Genomic DNA, 16834 nt, shown 5'->3' with positions numbered 1-16834 from the left:
TATTGATATGCGTGTACTGATGACTAATAGAACGGAAGAATGAAAGAAAAGGGGGGAAACGTACAGTAGGTTACAAATAAATCGGGAAAACTAGAGAGACAAAAACGAGATTATGGGAAAGTAATTAGCAGGTGAAATTAGTTTACTCTCTGACTCCACTTTCCAGAGCACGGGACACGCTCTGTTCTTTCTACACAGAAAGAAAGAAATCAACAAAAGAAAGATAGAAACGCAAGAGCATCATTATTATTATTATTATTATTATTATTATTATTATTATTATTATTAAGTTCGAGTCCCGTCGGCTACGTCTGATCCGTTTTCCCCCACTGTCTTTATTTTTAACTGCCAGCGTGAGGGGAAAACCATCTCACTCCCACAACTTTTCATTCCCAATGCAAATGTTTAGCGCAGAAGGAACTCATTTATTGCAGAGACAATAAGTCAAAGAAGGCAAAACGTTACAAAGTCGTGGGAGGTGTTTTCACCTCAAAAAAAAAAAAAAAAACAAGAAAAAAGAAGAAAGCACCAGCGTGATGCAGTGCAGTATAAGCAAAGCGGAGGTGCTTTTCATAGCAAATGATACATGAACCTTTCAAACAAAACAAAGCACCTGCACCACAGCTGGTCCACAACTTCTGCTTGATAAGTGAAATAGACTCGCAGGTTCTGTTTCTTCATATTTAACCAACGTTACGGCCAAAGTATTCAAAAATGTGGAATAGTGAATCGTGAGTGCTTCTGTAAATATCACAGTCTGTTCCATTCCTTTATTCGTTGATACTTTACCATTAAGCTAGCTCTGGTGTAATCAGTTGCCATCAGAATGGAGTTGTGTAGCTATAGCCGTAGCGACTGGGGAGGCCTGTTTGGTTTTGGTTGCGTTAGGCGTGTTGGCAAGGCTCAAGGACGAGCAAGGTAATCCTATGGGCAATGGAGGAGGTGAGACAGGCAGTAATTCCACAGCAGGTCAACATCTACCTGTGCGATTAATCTGTCAGGTGATTCTCAAAAGAAAATATACCTGTTCCTAGAAAGCCCCAGGGTGTGTTAGAGGACATATCTAAACATACAGCTTCATGAAGACCATGGAGCGATCACCTTCATGATGCAAGCTCTGGAAAAGTAGCAATCAGGGTATGGTTCTAAAAAAAAAAAAGAAGAAGAAAAACATCCAGAAATTTGAACAGCCCAGAGAGCTAAATTAAATATGGCACAGCTGCAACTCTGCCTAGAGGAAGCCGGCCTCTAAGTCAGGTCAGAAGCAACCAAGAGCCCAAGGATGACTCTGAAGGAGCCGCAGAGATCTGATTGGAAAAGCTGGACAACCAAACCCGAGACTGGACTTCATGAACGAGTGCTGAGACAAAAGGCCATTCTTAAATTATAAAAAAAATAAATAAATGAAGCCATGTGAAATCCCATTTGGAGACTTAGGAGCAAATATATGTTTCTCCAGTCTGTTGAGACCAAAATGGACACTACATTTGGGAGAAACTCAAACCTGCTCATCACCCTGAAAACACCATCTTCACAGCGAAGCATGGGGCTGGTATCATCATGTTCTGGGGATAGTTATCATCAGCGTGATCGAGAAATGTCTCCTTTGATGGAGAAATGTCTCCAAAAAATGTCTCCTACAGTCACCAGGGGGATCCATAATAATGCGAAGAGGAAAGAGACGGATAAATAGACAGACAGACCTGATAATGTCTCTGGCTATCAGGGGCAGGTTGGCCTGAGAGGCAAGTGTGGGCAGGTTGGCCTGAGGGGCAGGTGTGGCAGAGCCCCATCATATAAATCAGCCATTCAAGAAATGTTAATGTTCCTAAAGTCTCCATGCATTGTGTTGCTGTTTGACAGATGTACACTACTTTTATCCCATTCAGCTCCATAGCGTCATTATTGTGGCCAAATTGGGCAAGTTTAATAATACCCTGGGGTCGCCAAGATCTCGTTTTATAGCAAGTATCTGGAATTAAATTGAACGCATTTCCACAAACAAAGGCAAAGTGTAAGTGCAGATAGCGTATATATGTATATATATATACAATTTCTATTGTATATTGTATAACATTTTTATTGTATATTGCAAAAGATTATGAGAGGGAAAGGCAAATTACGGAGTGGTTGAGTACAACAGAAATCTCTGTGCGCTACGGTGACCTTGTTTCCCATGCAAATGCTGAGAAAACAAGAAAAAAAACCTGTGTCCGTTTCCAACTTTTTTGGTGCGTGATAGCCCCTGGATAAAATTTCAATTCAGACCAAAAATCCATGGTCACGAGGCGCCCCTCTTGGCTATGAACACTTTTCCACTGGTCACTGGCACAACACTCATCTCCACTCATCATCATCAGAAACGTCTCCTACGATTTAATATTTGTGCTGACCGTTTACCTTCTGGTCAACAGAAGAGAATGTCATTCTCTCTCTCTCTCTCTCTCTCTCTCTCACTCACTCAGTCCTTGCACTGAAATAAGCACACTTTAGTGAGTATACACATACCTGACTTCCAAGGGTTGATCGCTGTCAAAGTGCGTACAAGTTGAGATGGATGATGTCATCGGCACGTCAGGTGAAACCATTTTTGGAGTGAGAATTTTAGCAAGAACCACACACACACACACACACACAGCTTAAGGCAGTGTTAAAAGGGTTCGTCACCTCACGCTCCCTGTAGGAAGAAACAGTGTTAACTGTGTTAAGACAGAACAGAAAGACAGACAGGAGGAGAGAGAAACGAAGCGAGAGAGACAGTGTGTGAGAGATATATTTATACCCAGGTGCATTTTACTGTCCTTCATCTGTTGCCGCCATATGACCACGGCTTCGAGTGGCAGATTTTTCTCCACGTTCCAGCGACATGGACGTGATAGCGTACATGATTCTCTAGTGTAGTGAGTACTGAGTAATCAGTTTTCCCTCAAAGCAGCAATGACGTGTCACCATGCTTTGGAGGCTTTGGAGGCTTTCGTACGATTCCAATTATAGTTCGAAGTGAAAATCTCTTCCAAACCGCTTACTGGCATGGGCGAAGCGTTTCAGTACAGAATAAAAAGACTTTATTTAGGAGGATGCTGTTATAGGAAAATAATCAACAACGGTGTTCGAATGGAAAAGTGTGTCCCGTGCAATTTTGCTGGGATCCTACTGTCTCTAAGGGTGCCAATAGTTATGAAATTGTCTGTATGTCTTACGTTGTTATCTCTCTCTCTCTCTCTGTCTGTCTCTCTTGGCAGTCTGCTCTCAGTACTCGCGAGGTGTGTTCGCGATATTCGGCGTGTACGACAAGCGTTCCGTCCACACGCTCTCGTCGTTCTGCGCCTCGCTGCACATCTCGCTCGTCTCGCCGAGCTTTCCGGCCGACGGAGACACTCAGTTCCTGATTCAGCTCCGCCCCTCGGTCCGCGGCGCCTTACTCAGCATCATCGACCACTACGAATGGACTCGATTCGTCTTCCTGTACGACACGGACCGAGGTGACACGCAAACACACATTTAAATAATATAGCAATAATATTAGCGCCCTGTGATCATTGACATGTCCAGGACGTGTTCTCACGCTACTGTAAATGACTGATATTCATCCCCACTAAACACATTTTTGAGGGGTTCTGAATACTTAACTCAACATGAACATGGAGAACATGGAGTCTCTTTGCATTGTAAGGCTGGGTGTGTTTAGTGATTGTCTCAGATTTAACACAGTGGCTCGCTGTAATCCATGGTGGGCGTAGCCTTGTCGTGTGTGGGCGTGGCCTTGTTGTGTGTCACCGGGGTGTCAACAAGCACTGTTTTATCATCAAGCACAAATGCTGCTCTGTTGGACCCTGCCTACCAGATTTGTAAACCAGTGTGACAACACACACACACACACACACACACATACAGAGTCTCGTTAGCAAAGGCGCACAGCAGGAAGGTGATATTCATGCTGCATCAAGTCTAATCGCAGCTGCTCATCATTCATCCTGATCTAGCGTTCGTTAATGAAGCAGACCACACACACACACACACACACACACACACACACACACACACACACACACACACACGGCTATACATTCACCAAGAAGGACGCAGACAGAAGGACGCTGCTAAAGCTGTCATTAATGATGGAGATTAACAGTGTTACAGCCCCGATTTCCCTGAGATAGGCTCCAGGCTTCCTGTAACCCTGTGTAGGATAAGCGGTATGGAAAATGGATGGATGGATGGATGGAGAGTACAAATAGGTCATGTTCTAAGAGTACTATCAAGATAAGATGGTATAGCATTGAGCATTGATGGTTTCTTGAGTGCAGAGGTGGGTTTGAAGACATCTGGCGACCGAGTCCATTCCACCACCTGGACAGGGGAGCGTCTCGATGCGTGTCTTCCTTGTGTCTTGAGAGATGGATCAAGCTTGAAGGACTCGAGCTTAAAGGGAACGTGTTGCAGAACGGGGTTCCTTTAGTATGGGTACGCGGAGACCGATTTTGATTAGCAGGTGGTCGGTGTTTTAAATCTGATGCAAGCAAGTAGCTACAGGACGCTAGTACGGAAGGAGCACAGCAAAAGGCGGGACTTGGGAAGAATGAAAACGAGTCATGCAGCTGCATTGCAGGGGTCTGATGGCGCGCAGGAGAAGAACGCGCCAGGAGCAAGGCGCAGTAGAGCGGCCTCAGAATGACTAGAGACTGAACAAGCATCTGCGTGGTGTCTGTGGAGAGAAACGATTGGAAACTGAGGCAGGTTAGTGATATGAGGAGAGAAGAAGAGTTGGTGGTCAAGAACTAGCTCAAGGTCGAGCGTGGATCCAAGGGTTCTCCAGGGAGATCACAAGATCTGGATGTATTTCCAGGGATTATACAGCGACTCAGCCTTGCTGAGATTTAGTTTCAGGTGGTGAGCCGTCTATGGCGGGATGTATGCTAGACATAGAAGGATGAAAGGAGAGGATGAGAGTTGAGTGTGGAAAGTTATGTGACAGGCTATGACCTCTCTGAGAGTTCAGAGGGCCAGGTAATGAGTCATGTGGGACATACGTGGAGGGTCTGCATGGAGCAGATGTGGATCCCCTCCTGATTTGACCTGCTATGACCATCCGTCCAGGTGAGATGAAGTCTACTGGCGTGCTCTGCCACTAATTCCGAGGCTTGTGAGATTGGACATGAGGCTGTCTATATTCTTTCTGTAAACACACACAGATTGGAGTGTGTGTGTGGAGTGTGTCTGCCTCTGTTTGCTGAAGGGACATCTGGTGGTCTTATGAAGTCAGGGTGAAACAGGATCAGTCAGTAGAAGGTGTAAGACAGTGTCTGATTCTGGCATCACACGTGTCGATTTGGGATGAACACAGAGTATAGATTAGATAATCAACTAATGGACACACACACACACACACACACACATAGACACACACCCTTTGCTGATGGACAGATTGCTCCAGCAGCGTAACAATGAGACAATTTAGTGGCCATCTGTTGTTTCTGGCACGCTTAAGACACACACACACATACACGTTGGATATGAGATAAGAGAGAGAACAGTCTAAAGGTGTTCATGGGTTCAAAACAGGCATGACAAGTACAGAGATCTCTAGACCAGGCATAAGGATTTTGGAGATATCTAGAACATGCACGAGGATTTTGGAGATATCTAGAACCTGTGTAAGCAGTTTGAAGATATCTAGAACCGGTGCAAGGAGTTTGGTACCTTGAAGGGGTACATGGAGTGCAGCTACGTAAATGTAATATGGGTAGAATAAGTTTGAAGGTGTCTAAAAAAGTAACCGTGATGTCTTCAGAGATATCTTGAACAGGTATGTGGAGTTCAGAGGTAGCTTCCAGAGCCAGCATTGGTACTTTAAACAGATCTAGAAAAGAAACGAGTTTGAAGATATTTAAAACAAGGAGTCGAGCGCGAGGGGTTCAAACACACAATCCGTCAGGTTTTGTCCAGAGAGTTCTGTCTCTTAAACTCCATTCCAACATTCTTCAATAAATTCAGTATGTATGCATAACCAGGAATTGCTGTGTGTGTGTGTGTGTGCGTGCATGTGCATATGTGTGTTGCCAGGATACACCATCCTTCAGGCCATCATGGAGAGGGCTGGTCAGAATGGATGGCTGGTGAGCGCAATCTGTGTGGAGAACTTTGGTGATGCTGCTTATCGACGCCTCCTTGAAGACCTGGACCGTCGCAACGAGAAGAAGTTTGTCATTGATTTAGAGGCAGAACGACTCCAGAACTTTCTAGAGCAGGTACGAGACGTTTTGGAGGCATCTAGAAATAGCACAGAGACATTTAGAGCAGGCACACAAGGCGTTTGCCAGTGTATAGAACTGTGGAGCTATCTAGACTAGGTATGAGAAGGTAAAAGATATCTTAGGGCAGCTACAAGGAGGAGTTTGGAGGTGTCTAGAAGTAGCACAAGAACTTTCGAGACATCTAGAGGATGCACAAAGCATCTGTCAATGTATAAAACTAGTATAACATTTGGAGAGATTTAGAACGGGGACGAGAAGCTCAGAGATGTCTAGAACATGCATGAGAAGCTCAGGGATGTCTAGACCATGTATGAGAAGCTCAGAGATGTCTAGAACATGTATGAGAAGCTCAGAGATGTCTAGAACATGTATGAGAAGCTCAGGGATGTCTAGAACATGTATGAGAAGCTCAGGGATGTCTAGAACATCTATGAGAAGCTCAGGGGTGTCTAGAACATGTATGAGAAGCTCAGGGATGTCTAGAACATGATGTATGAGAAGATCAGAGATGTCTAGAACATGTATGAGAAGCTCAGAGATGTCTAGAACATGTATGAGAAGCTCAGGGATGTCTAGAACATGTATGAGAAGCTCAGGGATGTCTAGAACATCTATGAGAAGCTCAGGGGTGTCTAGAACATGTATGAGAAGCTCAGGGATGTCTAGAACATGATGTATGAGAAGATCAGAGATGTCTAGAACATGTATGAGAAGCTCAGGGATGTCTAGAACATGCATTTGGATTTTGAAGATGCTTAGTCCATGTATGAGGAATTTGAAGCTATCTAGAACACAAGGAGCTAAACACTGAAGGACTTTGAAGATGTCTAGAGCATGTATGAGGTGCTTGTAGATATCAAGACCAGACCCAGCATGTTCTAGCATTTATAAGGAGTTCTAAGAAATCTAGGAGGCAGTAGAAACTCAGAGATATCTTGAACATGTATGAGGATTTTGGATACGCTCTCTCTCTCTCTGCCCCTCTCTCTCCCCCTTTCCTATTTTATCTTGGGTTTTTTTGTAACTGTTCAACATGACTCTCTGTCTCACTCTCTGTCTCACTCTCTGTCTCACTCTCTCTCTGTATTTGTCTTGCATCCCTTTTGCAGGCGGTGAGTGTAGGAAAGCATGTGAAGGGTTATCATTACATCATCGGCAACCTGGTGAGTGCCTGGCTGGTTTGTGTGTGTGTGTGTGTGTGTGTGTGTGTGTGTGTGTGCAGGACAGAGTGTCCTCATAAAATGTGTGTGTGAAGCAGAGGGATATGTATAATGCATAGCTATATGTAGGAGCTGCATATATGAGACAGAGTCGCTTAAGTAATCACATTCCTCTGTATCTCACTCTCTCTTTCTCTCTCCGTCTTTCCGGGTGTCTCTCTCAGGGCTTTAAGGACGTGTCTCTCGAGCGCTTCATGCACGGAGGAGCGAATGTTACTGGTTTCCAGTTGGTGGATTTCAGTAAACCGATGGTGATCAAACTTATGCAGCGCTGGAACAAACTCGATCAGAGAGAATACCCAGGCTCCGAAACCCCACCCAAGGTACACGCACCGTCCAACCAGGCACAACCTTCTGAGTTCACAGTGTGTTTTGGACCAAAAGGGAAATTCAGGAAGCAGGAGTCACTAGAAAAGACCACAATACTTTGCTGTAGCTATTAGACTCTTTAATGCAGGAACTTTAACAGATGAACTTTGATCCAGAAATTCAAACACAGGACATTTATCACAGATATACCTTGAAACTTTAACCCAGGAACCATAGCCCTGAATCGTCAGCCAAGGTACTTTAGCAGAAGAACCTAAGCGCATTAACTTTATTCCGGGAAATTTAACAAAGGAAGTCAAACACAAGTATTAAGCCTAGGAACTTTATCACATGAAATCGAGCACAGGAATTTTAGCCCGGGACCCTAAGCCTGGGAACTTGAGCAGAGGAACATAAGCACAGGAACTTTAGTTCAGGAACTTACCTCCAGGACTTAATTCCTGGAACCTTAGTCTTGAAACTTCTCAGGAACTTTAGTCTAGGTATTTTAGCCCAGCAAGTTTATGAGAGAAACATTAACCCAGAAAGTTTAGCCTAAGAGCTTTAGAAGTGGAAGTCTATGGAAGGTCCTTAAGCTGAGAAACCTTAGCCCTTGAACTTCAACTCAAGGAACTTTAGTCAAGGAACCTATGCAGAGCAACTTTAGGAGAGGAACTCAAGCAAACCAACACACTGTAAACCCAGGACCCTATGCCCAGAAACTGTAGTAGAGGAACTTTGACCTAGGAACCTTAACCCTGAAACTTTCATTCAGGAACCTTAACCTTGGAACTCAAGCACAAGAAATTCAACTTTTAGGAGAGGTATATAAGCACAGGAACTTTAGCCCAGGAACCTAAGCCAAGGAACTTTAGTAGAGGAACCTAAGCAGAGGAACTTTAGCTCAAGAACCCAGGAACTTAAGAAGAGGAACTTAATTGCAGGAAATTAAGCCCAGGACCTTTAGCAGAGGAATGTAAGCACAGGAACTTAAAACCCAGAGACCCTATGTCCAGAAACATAAGTAGAAGAACTTTAGCTGTGGAACTAACCCAGGAACTCAAGCACAGGACCCTAACCCGGGAACCTTAGCCATGAAACATTAACACAATAGCTTTAACCCAGGAACCTTAGTCCAACAACTTTAAACTCAGGAACTTTAAACTTTACCTCTAGCCTAAACTCTATCTTTACATTTTTAGCCCAGGAACTTTCGCAGAGGAACTTTGACCTAGGACCCTTAACCCTGAAACTTTCATTCAGGAACTGTGGCTCAGGAACTTTAACCTTGGAAACCAAGCACTAGAAATGTAACTTTTAGTAGAGGAATGTAAGCACCTGAACTTTAGCCCTGGAACTTTAACCTGAGGAACTGTAACCTAGGAACCTTAGCCCTGAAACTTTAAATCACTGTGGCTCAAGAACGTAAACAAGTTATTTTGAGGAGACAGCAAATTTACACTGTGACACAAGCTGTACACTCACTACTTTACATTGTAGCAAAGTGTCATGTCTTCAGTGTTGTCACATGAAAACATATAATCAAATATTTACAAAAATGTGAGGGGTGTACTCACTTTTGTGAGATACTGTATGTATATATATATAGAGAGAGAGAGAGAGAGAGAGAGAGATATTTAGATTAGCAAGTGCACATGGGCCTGCCTATAATCCATCAGAAACATTCAGGAGAATGTTCAGAAGAATAGCATGAAGATCAAAATGAGATATTTACTAAAACAGATCGAACGGGATGTCAGAGTTAGCACACTTCTTTAATACAGCCTTTAGCAACTGCATATAATATAGCACTTACGTGGTGTATAGTGTAGTACTTATGTGGAAGTGAAAATGTTCTGAAGAAAAGGTTATGAGAGTCACTCAAGATTTAATCAGCTAGAATGGGAAATGTCACTCTGCTTATAATTCTCTTTCATACAGTAGGCATAATATCTTTTCCCCTCTCTCTCTCTCACCCTCTCTCGCTCTCTCTCTCTCTCACCCTCTCTCGCTCTCTCTCTCTCTGTCTCTATTTATTTAATTCTGTCGGGTTGAGCTTTCACCTTTATTGCCTGTTATGCAGCGGGATCAATAGTCAGATAACCACAATGAAAACAACAATTCCATTTCCCTATCTGGCAGGCACACACACACACACACACACACACACACACTCACTTGTCTTAATATACTTCCATAACCTCAGTATCCAAAGGAAACAATTTGTATTGGATGAAATGAAGCTAGTTTTCATTTCAGTAGTGGACTCAGGACTCAGAAGGGAATTATGGGTAATGCAGTTCTCTGATTATGAAGCTTTTCAGTTGAAGAGCCTCAAACAGTTTTATGCTGTTGCTTGAATTGTGAGTAATGATGTCAGGGAAAGTGTCCGCGTTGATTTTGCGTCATTCACGTCCTTTGGTTTAATCTCCTCCTCGAATCTTGAGGGCCGTTCTTAAATTTGATGTTTCGTAACATAAATTTTATGTTCTGGTTTCGTTCCTCGGAATGTAGATGACGGCGTCGCCCAGAAGCTTTAACTCGAGAACCTTCGCCGCAAAGGAACTTAAGCAGGAATTTAAACTGAGGTTTTATTAACCTGCTTAAAACAATATCGCATTAGTTCCATACGAATGTTTACGTCTCCAAAGAAATCGGTGAAGACGTTTGAAACCCGCTTTACAAGATATGGCTGGTTTACTGAGAGGAAAGTGAAATCAAAGAGAGCTCATGGTTGGTGTTTGTCCCTCAGTACACTTCCTCACTGACGTACGACGCCGTCCTGGTGATGGCCGAAGCCTTCCGGAACCTTCGGCGGCAGAAGATTGACATCACGCGCCGCGGAAACGCCGGAGACTGTCTGGCCAATCCGGCAGCGCCGTGGAACCAAGGCATAGACATGGAGCGCACCTTGAAACAGGTATGTCTTATCGGATATACCCTAAAATACACTTTACAACAGGTACACTGTATGTGAGGTACCGTAGTTGACATATTGTTGATGTTACTATGTGTGTGTGTGTGTGTGTGTGTGTGTGTGTGTGTGTGTGTGTGCAGGTACAGATCCAGGGTCTAACAGGAAACATTCAGTTTGATCAGAATGGACGCAGAGTGAATTACACCATGGATGTGTTTGAAATGAGGAGCAACGGCCCCCAAAAGGTACACACACACACAGCACTTCAAATATACATACACATATACAAACAGACATTTACATATTCACTGTTTGTGTGTATGTACATGTGTGTATGTGTGTGTGTATGTGTGTGTGTGTGTATGTGTGTGTGTGTGTGTTTTCAGATCGGTTACTGGAACGACATGGATAAATTGGTGTTGGTGCAGAACGAGCTAGTAAACGGAAACGACTCAGCTGGGGAGAACAGAACAGTCATCGTCACCACCATCATGGTAATGCGCGTGTATACACATGGACACACACACACACACACACACACACACACACACACTACAATTACTTTACAGAGAGAGAGAGAGAGAGAGAGATTAAAAGACTCGCTAATGCTGCCCTATGCAGGTTAATGTTTCCTGTTACAGCATTAACAGATGTTTCATGAGTCATTTTTTGTATTGATCATGTTTTGTTAAACACAGATAGCAGACGTGTGCTCACTTTTTATCCACAAAGTGCTTTAGGGGGTTTGTGCTAATGCTAATCACAACTGGGTCTAAAAATATATGTGCACTGCCACAATGTTAGCTAAGATGCTAATGGCGATTTTTATTTTTTCATTTATTTAATAATTGTTTATTTACAGTTTATGGTAGTGAATGGTGCTCTTTTAGGCTAAGACTCATGGAATTTGCTTTAATTGAATAATTATTTATTTACAATTTGTGGTGGTGAATGCCAACTGAAGTGTTGCAAGATGATGTCGCATGCTAGCATGCTAACTATGCTAGCAGCAAGTAATACTTAGAAGCTAAGCTCTTCTAAGTGAAGGCCGTACATGAACGTATCTTAGCAGGTTCCTCCTCTCTCTCTCTCTCTCTCTCTCTCTATCTTTTCTCTTTCTTTTTTTTCCTGACATGTTTTTAAGGCGATGGAGAATTTTACTTCAGCAGCTGGTTCATCTCTTCCAACGCTGCTGAAGAATCCTATCTTCAGACATTGAGAGAAACACAAGATACAAGATGGCCACCAAAGTAGATGCTGACATGACTCAGTTACAACATGGACTGAAACACTGAATGGTTGCTAACTTTGTGTTGTTGTTGTTGCGTGTTCCAGGTCCTTTGGTGTTTACATGTGATTTGGACATCTTTTTGAGGCACATGCACGGAAATGCCTTTTTGTCTGTTTTCAGTCATCCGGTGTTGAAAGTCTTGTAGTAGACTGTCTTGGAAAATGGACTTGTGTTTAGTCGTGAAGACATTTCACCACGAATCCGAGAACCTTTATCTGGTCGTGTTTGAAGCAGGTATGGGTACAGTTTGTAACACACAACTAAAGATAGAAGGTATAGGGAGGTATAGTCTGTACCCCCCATTATCTGATCTTGCTTTAAGGAAGGTATAGTCTGTACCCCCTTTATCTGATCTTGTTTAAAGGAAGGTATAGTCTGTACCCCCCATTATCTGATCTTGCTTTAAGGAAGGTATAGTCTGTACCCCCCTTTATCTGATCTTGTTTAAAGGAAGGTATAGTCTGTACCCCCCTTTATCTGATCTTGTTTAAAGGAAGGTATAGTCTGTACCCCCCATTATCTGATCTTGTTTAAAGGAAGGTATAGTCTGTACCCCCATTATCTGATCTTGTTTTAAGGAAGGTATAGTCTGTACCCCCATTATCTGATCTTGTTTAAAGGAAGGTATAGTCTGTACCCCCCATTATCTGAACTTGTTTAAAGGAAGGTATAGTCTGTACCCCCCATTATCTGAACTTGTTTAAAGGAAGGTATAGTCTGTACCCACTTTATCTGATCTTGTTTTAAGGAAGGTATAGTCTGTACCCCCTTTATCTGATCTTGTTTAAAGGAAGGTATAGTCTGTACCCCCCATTATCTGAACTTGTTTAAAGGAAGGTATAGTCTGTACCCCCCATTATCTGAACTTGTTTAAAGGAAGGTATAGTCTGTACCCCCTTTATCTGATCTTGTTTAAAGGAAGGTATAGTCTGTACCCCCATTATCTGATCTTGTTTAAAGGAAGGTATAGTCTGTACCCCCCTTTATCTGATCTTGTTTAAAAGAAGGTATAGTCTGTACCCCCATTATCTGATCTTGTTTTAAGGAAGGTATAGTCTGTACCCCCTTTATCTGATCTTGTTTAAAGGAAGGTATAGTCTGTACCCCCCATTATCTGATCTTGTTTAAAGTAAGGTATAGTCTGTACCCCCATTATCTGATCTTGTTTAAAGGAAGGTATAGTCTGTACCCCCCTTTATCTGATCTTGTTTAAAGGAAGGTATAGTCTGTACCCCCCATTATCTGATCTTGTTTAAAGGAAGGTATAGTCTGTACCCCCCTTTATCTGATCTTGTTTAAAGGAAGGTATAGTCTGTACCCCCCATTATCTGATCTTGTTTAAAGGAAGGTATAGTCTGTACCCCCCATTATCTGATCTTGTTTAAAGGAAGGTATAGTCTGTACCCCCCTTTATCTGATCTTGTTTAAAGGAAGGTATAGTCTGTACCCCCCATTATCTGATCTTGTTTAAAGGAAGGTATAGTCTGTACCCCCATTATCTGATCTTGTTTTAAGGAAGGTATAGTCTGTACCCCCATTATCTGATCTTGTTTAAAGGAAGGTATAGTCTGTACCCCCCATTATCTGAACTTGTTTAAAGGAAGGTATAGTCTGTACCCCCTTTATCTGATCTTGTTTTAAGGAAGGTATAGTCTGTACCCCCTTTATCTGATCTTGTTTAAAGGAAGGTATAGTCTGTACCCCCCATTATCTGAACTTGTTTAAAGGAAGGTATAGTCTGTACCCCCCATTATCTGAACTTGTTTAAAGGAAGGTATAGTCTGTACCCCCTTTATCTGATCTTGTTTTAAGGAAGGTATAGTCTGTACCCCCATTATCTGATCTTGTTTAAAGGAAGGTATAGTCTGTACCCCCCCTATTATCTGATCTTGTATAAAGGAAGGTATAGTGATCGTCTGTACCACCCTTTATCTGATCTTGTTTAAAGGAAGGTATAGTCTGTACCACCCAACTATCAATAGAAGGTATTACTAATGGTGGTGCACAGGGATCTGTCTTGGGCCCTATGGTTTTCTTGTAACTTTCTCAAACTCGATAGCAACAAAACTGACGTTCTTCTTGTTTGCATTAAGTCTAATCTTGCCAAATCAAAAAGTTTTACTCTGACCATTGACAATTCCACTGTCCTTCCCTGTTTGAAAGTTAAGAGTCTGGGTGTCATTCTGGATAGCACTCTTTCTTTTGAAGCACATGTAAATGATAAAATATTACCCGGTCAGATTATTTCCACTTGCGCTACATAAATCGTCTTCGCCCCTCCCTCTCAACTCTCTCACTGCCACTCTCGTTCATGCTCTGGTTACGTCCCGCTTGGATTACTGTAATTCCCTACTATTTGGTCTACCACAAAAACGTCAGCATAAATTAAAGCTGGTCCAAAACTCAGCTGCACGGATTATTTCACAAACCTCTAACTCCATATCTAAGTCCATATAACTTCTATTCTCCAACAACTTCACTGGCACCCTGTCAAATTCCATATTGTCAAGATATTGACCTTCAAAGCTCTTCATAGCCTAGCACCTTCCTATCTTTTCGATCTTCTTCATATATATATATATATATATATATATTCTCCTACCCGCAATCTTAGATCTTGTTCCTCTCTCCCTCGTTCTTGTGATACCTTTGGTTCTTCTGACTTGTATGGGGTCCAGATCCTTTGGCAGTGCTGCTCCACGACTCTGGAACCCTTTACCACCAGATATACATTATTGCGATCGTCTTTCCACTTTCAAGTCCCTCCTCAAAACACACCTGTTTCAACTAGCTTACTACAAATCATTTTTATTTATGAAGGTATTTATTCCTATGATAATGCTCGTTTTTTATTTCTGAGTTTAGATTTTTATTTAGGTTTTATTGTAAACGTGATTATGCCTGTAAGGTGTCCTTGAGAGTCTTGAAAGGTGCCTATAAAATAAAATTTATTATTATTATTATTAGTAGTAGTAGTAGTAGTAGTAGTATTAAGCCACAGGTGGATGTGAGCTGCTCAGATTTGTACTGTTGAGTGATCAGTTTATACTGTTAATTGTCAGGTTCTCTGCTGATTGGTTATACTGTCCAGAGCAATGTCCTGGGGTGCAATTCCAATTTACACCTCCAATGAACTATTCCTCAGAGCAGAGGTTGTCGATCATTTCCACAGTGGACATTCGTTCTAACTGACCAGGTGCCACTCCTGGCTCCAGTTCATCTCTGAATGAAGGGTGAGGAGCTTTCACTCCACACTTATATGGAATTCCTAAGATATAAAAGGAATGAGCAGTATCAAATCTGTGGCATCTATCATTGGCAAATACCTGGCTATCATTTTGGTCCCATTAGACCAAGGGTGTCGAATCTTATCCGGAAAGGGCCGGTGTGGGCGCAGGTTTTCATTCCAACCGAGCAGAAGCCACACCTGAATCTATTGAAAGCCAAGATCAACTGATTAAACAGGCGGAATCAGGTGTGTCCCGCTTGATTGGAATGAAAACCTGCACCCACACCGGCCCTTTCCGGATAAGATTCGACACCTCTGCCTTAGTGGCTAGCAAAGTGCTGAAACAAGGCAACTCTGAACACAGGGACAGGGCTTTACCTGGGAAAGGCCTCCAGGCTTAGAAACCCCAGTCAGATTGATTGTTATCAGTCTGCAATATCAACTCTTTGACACAAAATGATGATTTGGGGGGAAAAAGGGCATTGTGAACAAGGTACTAAAGATGGAAATGGATGAGGCTATGGTGGCTGTGGCTCAGGTTGTAGAGCCACTAATCATAGAGTTGGAGGTTCGATTCCTGGCCCACATGACTCCACATACCAAAGTGTCCTTGAGCAAGACACTGAACCCCAAGTTGCTCCTGGTAGCAAGCTAGAGCCTTGCATGGCAGCTCTGTTTGGGAACAAGTACACTGGAGCTGTTCCAGTCTGTACCAGGTGACTCCTCCATCACTCCCAAGTCCAACATTCTCCCCACTTTTATCTTGTGCTCAGACATCTTATATGATTTGCGTGTGTCTATGTGTATGTGTACAGCCATGCCAAGGGGATCTCAATGTTATGTTCAATGAGGCTCGTTTGACGTGACTATTCCAGACGAGGTTCCACTTAACTCCCCCAGCCCATCCTGTCTGTCAAGCACGTCTCAGATTAGGATTCAGCTGTCTAAATCTGAAGGACAACGGACACTTGTTCACTGGACAGAGAGGACCAGAGAACACGTTTGACAGAGAAGTAAATGAGGCTATTTATGTCAAACCAGTTTCATGCCTATTTATACCCCCACACTTTGGTGTCATGTCCGTCTCATCATTTTAAAGTCAGGACATTTTTTTATACTTGGTTCCTCCTCACGTTCAGCTAGCTGTCACTTAAATCGGATTGGACGAAGAGGAACTTTCTGTTTGAAAGCTGCAGCACTGGAATTCTGTCAAAAAACGACTGTACCTTTTTAAATAGCGGGTGTTTTCACGCGCCACTTGGCGTAATTGATGAAGAACCTCTGAAAAACATCTTCATGATGAAAACACAAGTCCACTCACCAGGACTCGCTGCTTCTACTTCTCTGAATCACCAGATCTTCAGCTCAGATGGGACGGAGATTCAGAAAAGTCAGTTGCTTATATAAATTTGGAAGACTTAAATACTAAGTTATATATAAAGGTGTAGTATACAGTATATACTGTATGTCATTAGGTTAGTTAGAGGTTGTTCTTCATCATTGTTTTAATGATAGTTTGGATTTTGTTTGTAAAATCTATATATATTTCCAAATTTTTTATTTTAAAACTGAAAAGTGCCACTTTCACTTAATCAAAAAGATATTAAGTGAATT

At 42.5% G+C, this 16834-nt stretch overlaps 1 protein-coding gene across 1 annotated transcript in view; it reads left to right on the top strand.

Annotated features, from left to right (window-relative positions):
- gria4a (glutamate receptor, ionotropic, AMPA 4a) overlaps positions 1-16834 on the top strand; it is a 53269-nt gene that overhangs the window by 15181 nt on the left and 21254 nt on the right. Inside the window, exons 3-9 of the mRNA XM_053646795.1 lie at positions 3243-3482; positions 6064-6248; positions 7364-7417; positions 7639-7797; positions 10536-10703; positions 10841-10945; positions 11087-11194. Coding sequence (XP_053502770.1) covers positions 3243-3482; positions 6064-6248; positions 7364-7417; positions 7639-7797; positions 10536-10703; positions 10841-10945; positions 11087-11194 — 1019 coding nt within the window. The remainder of the gene's footprint in view (positions 1-3242; positions 3483-6063; positions 6249-7363; positions 7418-7638; positions 7798-10535; positions 10704-10840; positions 10946-11086; positions 11195-16834) is intronic.

This window comes from Ictalurus furcatus, chromosome 17 (assembly GCF_023375685.1).
Source record: "Ictalurus furcatus strain D&B chromosome 17, Billie_1.0, whole genome shotgun sequence".
NCBI lineage: Eukaryota > Metazoa > Chordata > Actinopteri > Siluriformes > Ictaluridae > Ictalurus > Ictalurus furcatus.
Note: the sequence above shows the minus strand (reverse complement) of the source record. Positions and strands in the feature narration are given on the sequence as shown.